Here is a 9,771-nt window from a genome sequence, read left to right on the forward strand (position 1 = left end):
TTTTATTCCGTTTAAAAGATTTAAATTTACTCTTAAACGTAATTTGGTTTATTTAGAGAAACATTTAAACATTTATGCAATGCAATTCTTTAATAGGGCAAAACACTTTGGTTTACAAATCTGATGTATTTCCTGTTAGATTTCATACGGAGGAGGTTATGCTACTTTTTTCTCTTTAAGCATYATTTCAAATACCAAATGGAAAATTAAAAAGCATTTATTTCAGTGCTAAATCCTTAAGGCAACAGTGTATGGCAAAGATGAAGAATGAAAGCTCTAAAATTTCTTTACAGRACTTGAAGATGCCAAGAAAAATTGCAAGTTATTGTGTTGCTCTGCTCCTGACTGTGACGTTGGTGTACGCTGCACGGAGGAGTCTGAACTGCATCAATGATCTGACCACCTGCCACGAATTTGATGGCACAAACATCTTAGAACTTCTTCACTGGTTTGCTTGCGAAGTTGACATCGACTATGACGATAATATCCAGCTGACCTTTGATCCAAATTCAGGTGCTTATGGCTGCCATCATTACAGAAATCTGGAGGAACTCCTAGAATCTCTGCCTCGGGACTACCGTTACTACACTATTGGCAATATTCATCAAGCTGGTTCAGCATCACTTCCATCTTATGTAGTAATTTCCCGAAGAGGTACTGCCTGGAACAGCGCTCGAATCCTAATTAGAGTAAATGAAGGCAGACAGATAGACCAAGTCTTCATCACTCAGCATTATGATGCATCTGAACACCAGGGATCAAGCTATGATCCAGAACAGACATTCAGAATCACCACCTCCTTTTTGAGGCAACTCAGGAAGCGCTCCATTTATGAAATCCAACAACTTGCTGATGGCTCCCAACCTGGACCGTTTAGAAACATCACATATACTTTCTTCCACCATACTTTCTTCCAGGAAGTTCACCAACCTTTGCAAGACACCCACACCAACATAAACATGCTTCATATCCCAGTTAGGCAAGATGACCGCCTACAAAACCCTATAATCAAAATTTGCTGTCTTATTTTTGTCGTTTTTATCATTATTATTTTGATTGTTTTAGGGTCTTACTTTGGTATTCGTGGCAAATACTAAGTGGGAAAGGAGCATGTCACATTATCTTAAAAAACATGCAACTGTGGTGCTTATCGATAGTAATAATGACAACGCCTTTTTTCTAAAGAATTTTTGTGACATTTTGATCAAATTTTGTAAAAATATGATTTAATTGTACAAAGATTGTTTTTACTGTACATATGAAAGCACACCTCTGCCTCATATCAAGCAATAATGAGCATTCAGACACCATTAATCCGGAAATGTCTTTTTAAAAAACAGAAGCAAAATTCTAATAAATTCAAATAAAAATGTGTCTCTACTTTAATGGCTTCTATATTTTATTTTAACTTCACAATTATTTATAACATACATCATTCTGTAGTGCTACGATTGCATAAATATTCTACTTAGTTGAGTAGGCTATTTTTCCAAATACTGAGCAAGTAAGCCACTCCACAGCAAGAGCCTTAATGTCAGAGAGAAAATATTCACCATATCAACCAATTCAAAGTTCACTACAGCTNTTTGATTGTTTTAGGGTCTTACTTTGGTATTCGTGGCAAATACTAAGTGGGAAAGGAGCATGTCACATTATCTTAAAAAACATGCAACTGTGGTGCTTATCGATAGTAATAATGACAACGCCTTTTTTCTAAAGAATTTTTGTGACATTTTGATCAAATTTTGTAAAAATATGATTTAATTGTACAAAGATTGTTTTTACTGTACATATGAAAGCACACCTCTGCCTCATATCAAGCAATAATGAGCATTCAGACACCATTAATCCGGAAATGTCTTTTTAAAAAACAGAAGCAAAATTCTAATAAATTCAAATAAAAATGTGTCTCTACTTTAATGGCTTCTATATTTTATTTTAACTTCACAATTATTTATAACATACATCATTCTGTAGTGCTACGATTGCATAAATATTCTACTTAGTTGAGTAGGCTATTTTTCCAAATACTGAGCAAGTAAGCCACTCCACAGCAAGAGCCTTAATGTCAGAGAGAAAATATTCACCATATCAACCAATTCAAAGTTCACTACAGCTYGACAGAATAAATATTAACGTTATTGCTGTGATACGATATGCAGACACTGTACAGATGATTCATGTCATCTAATAAGGCACAGGAATTTACCTTCATCTTTTAAGTAATTGTAAGCAAGTTAATTTTATCAATGTCAAGGTTTAAAAAAAGTAATGCTTTAAGAACCTCAAAAGATTTTTGTCCCAAAAGTGTGGGAAAAGCTACCACACTTWTCATGCATCCAAGTTCTTGTTTGTAGACAGCGCTCGAAAAGGCATGACAAAAAGGTCTTTATGTTTAAGTGAAAAACAAAAACACAGTTTTCCAACCCAGAGAAACAAGACTGGCACTCAGCAGACCAGCATAAGACAGATCATAAGATATTGAGTCATAATAAGCAGTCAGCCTGCAGAAAACAGAGATGAAAAGGTTTATTTTATTGGGCAGGAACCCCACTCTAAGTGCTGATGCCAAGTTAATATTGAAGTTTGTTTGGAAGAAATGTGAAAATAAAAACTCAATTAAAACAGAGATCACTTACAAATGGAGCATATATTGAGTTATGTTTATGGAAACTATGACGATCATCCAAAGATAATTGTCTGCATTGATTATTTTTGAAGATAGTTTTAACACAATAAAATGCAGATCAAGACTCCTGCATGTACCTCATTCAGAGAGAAAATATTCAAAGTGAGGGTTCAATCCACAAGCCCAGTGCGAATTTACCTTTTTTTCYGCTAATCTAATTTCTAATATCTGAGGAAAACAGACAATTTCAAAGTTGCAACATTAACAAGGTTCTAAGTTTTGGCCTGGTTAAAAAGTGGGTTSATATTTCATCTTCAGTGCATCCTTTAAATCATTCTTAATATTGGCAACATCATTCTTATTTGTTTATAACTCCAGGAAAAAAACAAAGGGCTTAGTCACAAGTAGTGAAGTAACAGCATGTACTGGAGAGAATTTAAAAAAAAGACTCAGTACAAACAAACCAGTCTAGTTTTGCAGGTTCCAGGGGAAGTACACAGTTATGAAAAATTTACGTCAACCTAAAAGTGAGGTAGCAGATGAAAAGGCAAAAACAAAAAACCTTCTTTCATGCATCCAAGTAAACATGTAAATGTCTTAGCAAAATTTCATAACCTGATATGAATGCAGAAATACAGCCAACAAAAGATAAGAGTGCAGGCCTTATGCTGCAGTATGTCTGTGTTAGTTAGATATTAACACTAGTCTCTGAATACWGAGRAAAGGAGGAATAGCATGTCTAAGAATGAATGTCCAAGTTTTACCAGACATAATGCTTTTTACCTGGAAAAATGTTCATGGCTATTCAGCCTTTACATATTGTTATTTAGCCAGTAAAGATTTATTTGAATTTTGTTTGCTCTCATTTATGTTTCACATTAATTTCTACTTTTACAGAACAATAAATTAGTAAGTAGTTGCTAACTGGATCAGTTCACTCCTTTGTAAATTCAGACCCTCACTTTGTACCTTCTTATAAATAATGTAATAATGTTMATGTAAAGCTACTTTATGCTCAAGTACATAAGCACTGTTGTAGTTAAATGCCCTGAATGTAAGATGGCAGTAAGACCACAGGGAGGAGGCAGAGGAGCAATTTATTTCTCACAGTTTATCTGTCTCATATTATACTGTAAGAATATAGCGGCAGTTTTAACAAAACAAAAAWCATAATTATAAAACTTACCCACTACAGCTTTAAGTGAAGCCATATGTAAATAAATATGTACATGTATCAGTTACTCAACACATCAAAATTACTGAGTTGTAATGTGCCAAAACTAACATAAATCATCATCTAAATATAAAATGTAAAAAAAAAAAAACGTTATTTTTCCAGAAATCCAGATCTACATATGTACAAAATACAGATGTATATATAGGCAGAAAAGGATCAAAACTACAGAATTACAAACTTGGAAAAATGACAAATATTCCCACCAATCATACTTTTGTCTTAACAGTATTTGCACATAAAATCACTTCCATTAGGTTAAAAAGGTTGTTTCCATCAGGGCTGCTAYTCTGCTGTGCTCTGCTTTGTGAGCCTTTTATTATGACATAACTATACTTTTAAGTACAAGAATGAAACACAAAGTTTACCACAGTGAGAAGTTGCTCGAAGGAAATCAGCTATACAGCTTATTTTTGGTAAAGCAAATTAATGGGGACGGCCTGTGTGAAATGAAAGYAAATATAGACGTACRAAAACAAGACCTCTCAGCAAACAGTATGCTTGGTCGAAAATATATAACARCAGCCACGATTGAATAAATCAGAGTTCAAGTGAAAGGACAGGAAACTAAGAAGAGCTATATCCACAATGAATGTGTGTTTTTCTGTGTGTAAACATGAGATCATATCCTGCAGAGGCACTCCGAGCCTCAATCCAGCTGCTTTTGGTTACAGTCAACCAATCAACCGAAGCAAAGCGTGTCATTACAGCACCTTGTGCCTGTTCCACATCCACCACACAAAGAAAAGAGAGGCACATCACTTAGCCTTTTCATTAGTCACTACCCCCTTGGGCAAGGCATTCTTAGACCTCGACTCAGCGCTCATGTGTATGCACATGAGCAAAGACGCACAAGAGGTCTAAAAAGCCGTTATAACCTGGCTGTMGATCACACACACCCTTACACAAATATGTCCTGGACCACACAGAAACAAGACACCAACTTCCAGCCGGATGTTGAGGTGAAGAAGAAATAAAAACATTTCCAATTTAAAGCCCTAAATGTCCCAAATAATAAAAGCAAAACAAACACTTGGGAGATTATTGGGCGTGCTGATGTAATAGTATGTTCTGTTCAAATTTATTCCCAAATGAGTTAAAGTTAGTTTGTTTTGTTATCTCACAAAAAACAAGCGACAAAAAAATCTCACTTTCTAGTTTTCTTCTCAGAGGCTTWMCAGTACTCTAAATMTCTTTTCCTCTCATCCCTTCTGCCCAGTAAACCTTGTGTTTTTAACGTCTCTTCCTTCTTCCCTGGCCTCTTCCTCACAGAGCCTCTCTCCACAGGCTCAGCTGAGCAGGAAGGTGGTAATCCGAGCCAAAATGTGGCAGTAATGGGAGCTGTAATCCTCGCCCTTTTCCTTGCCNGATCACACACACCCTTACACAAATATGTCCTGGACCACACAGAAACAAGACACCAACTTCCAGCCGGATGTTGAGGTGAAGAAGAAATAAAAACATTTCCAATTTAAAGCCCTAAATGTCCCAAATAATAAAAGCAAAACAAACACTTGGGAGATTATTGGGCGTGCTGATGTAATAGTATGTTCTGTTCAAATTTATTCCCAAATGAGTTAAAGTTAGTTTGTTTTGTTATCTCACAAAAAACAAGCGACAAAAAAATCTCACTTTCTAGTTTTCTTCTCAGAGGCTTWMCAGTACTCTAAATMTCTTTTCCTCTCATCCCTTCTGCCCAGTAAACCTTGTGTTTTTAACGTCTCTTCCTTCTTCCCTGGCCTCTTCCTCACAGAGCCTCTCTCCACAGGCTCAGCTGAGCAGGAAGGTGGTAATCCGAGCCAAAATGTGGCAGTAATGGGAGCTGTAATCCTCGCCCTTTTCCTTGCCRACTTCCGTTTTACTTACCCAAGGCCATGCTACATACATTCAGAATGCCCCATGCACTTGCTAAATCATCTGAAAWACTTACAAAACTCAAGAAAAGTAGGGGAGACGATTAAAATTAACATTTTRTGTCTGTGTAGCACAGAAAGAAAGAGAACCAGCCAACACAGAGCTTTAGAAAGTGCAAGTTGGAGTCTATTTTAGAGTACAATTTTTTTATGACCTCCAGATTTGGAAAGTTACACCTCCCTGCCGCCCACAAGTGGATACTACTTAGCGAGAGGAGGCAACATATGAGCACAGCTGTCTCCAGAGAGGAGAAGAGCAAACAAACAACAGAGGAAACATTAGCTGTTTCAATCACAAAAAACACCATGATGAAGAAAAAAAATATGTTGCTCATATATTACTTGTAATTGCACAACTAAACACGCAAAATACATGTATACTTCAGTTAAAGCAATTGCAGATTAACACAAATATTTAAAATGGAAAACAAAAACGAAGCCCGCAGCATCAAGATAACTGACTTGAGCATGAAATATCTTAAATTTCCATGAAAAACCACATACAGTATACTCCTAAACACTCCTGCTAAATACTCCCTAATCTTTTCCAGAATTTGTAACGTCCTCAACTTTTTGTATCTTTCTGGGATTTTATTGGTTAGACTCAGAAATTAAGATTATATAAATCTATGTAGGATATGAATATTGATGGAAAGCGTYGAGTTAAAACAGATCAAATATTGATAATCCAGCTAAAGATACTAGTAGGTGCTGAGACCAGCTACCTGTAGGTGTCAGGAACTAGTAGGTGTCCTCAAGTGCCACTGTCCTGCATCTTTCTGACGCATTCCTGCTCCAACACACCTGAATCAATAAAGAAAATGACCAGGCTTGTGCTTATCATGCACGTTGAAGAGGTAATTCAGTCTTTTGATTCAAGTGTGTTGGAGCAGTGATGCGTCGAGTCTAAAAGTGGCAGTCAAGGAATAGAGTTGCCGACCACTGAATAACACGTAGGAGAAAAAAAAACATCACACAAAATAACTCATTTTGACATGATGTCCAACTTAAAAGTATGCGCTTTTGTTTGCCTTTCAGAAGAAAAAACACATTTCACATTTTATTTTACCATTTTCAAAAAAGTGGTGCAAGTAGTGAGCAAATAAATTTCCTAAAGCAACAGTACTTTCACAAATAAAACAACATAACTTCTTGAAATCAAGAGAGAGGACAATAAGCTAATAAAAAGTGGTTTTAAATTAAATGTGACTATTAAATGAAAATTGGCTTTGTACATTTTTCGGCTCTTAGAGTTGCAGTTTTTTCTTTCCAGCCCTGTTTTTCTCATCACCAACCCCACTGACCTACATTTGCAGACGGCATAAGCGGACAAGCACATGGGTTCAGAGTTAATCTGATTTTTTTTCTTTGACCCTGTCATTACTTCACAGATTCATCTTCCTTTTTCATATGCTAATATGATACTATACAAAATAATAGCAGTAATCATAAAGCATGTCACTTATTTCATGTAATTGTGTAATAAAATCCCATAAACAGGAAAAGCCAGTGTCAAAGATGAGATGATTCACTACTGTTGCAAGTTTTTGTTCCAGAATGGAGCAATTTGTTGAGAAGTAAATACAAACATGTTCAACAACAACAAAAAAGCTTTTTTTTCTTAAGCAAATGAAGTGGATAGAGTTTACTCACYATCTGTTGGTCGTGTTGAGGGTTGCTCCGCGACAGGTGACTGCACCTTCTCCACCCGCGGCTCTGCCAGGGTTGGCAGTGGGGCGACGGGTGCAGGTGGTGGGTGGTTGNTGGTGCAAGTAGTGAGCAAATAAATTTCCTAAAGCAACAGTACTTTCACAAATAAAACAACATAACTTCTTGAAATCAAGAGAGAGGACAATAAGATAATAAAAAGTGGTTTTAAATTAAATGCGACTATTAAATGAAAATTGGCTTTGTACATTTTTCGGCTCTTAGAGTTGCAGTTTTTTCTTTCCAGCCCTGTTTTTCTCATCACCAACCCCACTGATTTTTTTTCTTTGACCCTGTCATTACTTCACAGATTCATCTTCCTTTTTCATATGCTAATATGATACTATACAAAATAATAGCAGTAATCATAAAGCATGTCACTTATTTCATGTAATTGTGTAATAAAATCCCATAAACAGGAAAAGCCAGTGTCAAAGATGAGATGATTCACTACTGTTGCAAGTTTTTGTTCCAGAATGGAGCAATTTGTTGAGAAGTAAATACAAACATGTTCAACAACAACAAAAAAGCTTTTTTTTCTTAAGCAAATGAAGTGGATAGAGTTTACTCACYATCTGTTGGTCGTGTTGAGGGTTGCTCCGCGACAGGTGACTGCACCTTCTCCACCCGCGGCTCTGCCAGGGTTGGCAGTGGGGCGACGGGTGCAGGTGGTGGGTGGTTGYTGTTCTCTACAGGGCWGCCTGTCGCAGAGTTCTCTGGTTGTCTGAAGACAGGAATCTCTGGTCTTCTAGAGACGCCATCAACTAAGCTCAGGCTGGGAGACGGGGGCTCTGCCCTTCTCTGGGTTAACTCAGGGATCCTAGAGACCGGTGTGGGTGACAGCTGGCTATCCGCCCTCCTGGGAGGTGCAGGGGGCTCCTGAGGCCGAGTCATGCTGAGCTCCGCTCGTCGGTTTGTAATGCTGGAGATGGAGTTTGAGGTGCTGTCTAGGGCATTGCTCCGACTGCTCAGGCTCACCTCTGGCCGCTTGAGGCCGAAGCGAGCGATGCCGGCACTGGGCGAGCTGTCGATCTGTTTGGAGGAGACCTCGATGGAAATCTCTGCCCGGCGGGAAGCGGCTGCATCAGGGTTTCGCCCTGATAGCTCAATGCGCCTCATGCCGGTCTTTGGGGATCGTAGGTTTGAGGACTCGGATGCAGTGGATCTGGAGGAGGAGGAGGAATAGTCGGAGTTGCGYGAACTCAAGTCGTAGCTCCGCTGGCTGGTTGTGGAGGACGTTGAAGAACGGAGGGGGTTGGTGGTTCGGCGAGAGAGAGGTGAAGGGTGTGTGGTTGTATCCGTGTCCTCCACCTCGAACGACCGTTTCAGAGCTGCAAGACACAAATACTGGTGGTTAGACATTAATAAAAGAAGACAACTGCGGTTTCCTGCATATTTTTCATGTCAAAATTACTCACTTCTCCAGACTTAAATACTTTTAGAGTTCCCAGTCATGAATAAATTGGATGAATGGATGATAAACTCATGTAGGAATAAAGGGTACATTAATGATTTCCCCTCAATAATATTTACCACATTATCATAATGTGGTACTTGTCCTGTTAGCACAGGTAATAAGGTCTGTAAATGTATTAATTTTTCCCCACACTTTATTTCCAGATTCCATTGAAATTTGGACCTTGAAGTAGCCTATGTTGCCAAATTCTACCATTTCTACAAATATTAATCACCAGGCATTTAAATAGTACTATTTTATGCGGGGAAAAAAACCAGTCACAAAAGTTTTTTTTTATTCCACTGAGCAACTTGGTAATGATATAAAGCGGCGGCAGATTGTCAGAAACGATACCAACGGAGGACATGAGGCAAAAATTGTTTAGAAAATCTAAATTGTTTAGAAAAATTGGCATATGATTATAAACAAAATACGCAAACTCCCTACAATAGGTTACAAACAGGTCGCTTGAGGACAGCAATTGTTAAGCGTTTGCTATGCTATCTGGCAATAAGTCATTATTTAAACTCTCACCTGACTTRACACGCTTCACGTAGCTCTTCAGCATGTCGCTAATAGCCTAAATCCTCACGCACTCGAGTAAAAAGATGTATTTACTACCGTCAAAGAGCTGCAACTAAATATATTATGTGCTAAAAGCTAAAAGTGTAACTTAAAAACGACGACAAACATCAGTTCCTTCCCGTTGCCACGCTCTGGACTGACACCTGTGGACATCTAATCTACCACTTCTCGCGAGACTCTCGGTGAATCACGTCAACGTCAAAAACTTCGTTAACTTTTTTTGTGTCGCCTCAGGCTAAAAATACAA

General features: G+C 37.9%; 2 protein-coding genes across 2 annotated transcripts in view; both read right to left on the minus strand.

Annotated features, from left to right (window-relative positions):
* LOC103469330 (septin-9-like) overlaps positions 1 to 7,536 on the minus strand; it is a 54,763-nt gene extending 47,227 nt beyond the window's left edge. Inside the window, exon 1 of the mRNA XM_017306136.1 lies at positions 7,430 to 7,536. The gene's annotated coding sequence lies outside the window, so the exon portion shown is untranslated. The remainder of the gene's footprint in view (positions 1 to 7,429) is intronic.
* A 511-nt stretch (positions 7,537 to 8,047) lies between these two features.
* LOC103469329 (septin-9-like) overlaps positions 8,048 to 9,771 on the minus strand; it is a 36,363-nt gene continuing 34,639 nt past the window's right edge. Inside the window, exon 3 of the mRNA XM_008416933.2 lies at positions 8,048 to 8,814. Coding sequence (XP_008415155.1) covers positions 8,048 to 8,814 — 767 coding nt within the window. The remainder of the gene's footprint in view (positions 8,815 to 9,771) is intronic.

The sequence above is a fragment of the Poecilia reticulata genome, linkage group LG8 (genome assembly GCF_000633615.1).
Source record: "Poecilia reticulata strain Guanapo linkage group LG8, Guppy_female_1.0+MT, whole genome shotgun sequence".
In the NCBI taxonomy this organism is placed as follows: Eukaryota; Metazoa; Chordata; class Actinopteri; order Cyprinodontiformes; family Poeciliidae; genus Poecilia; species Poecilia reticulata.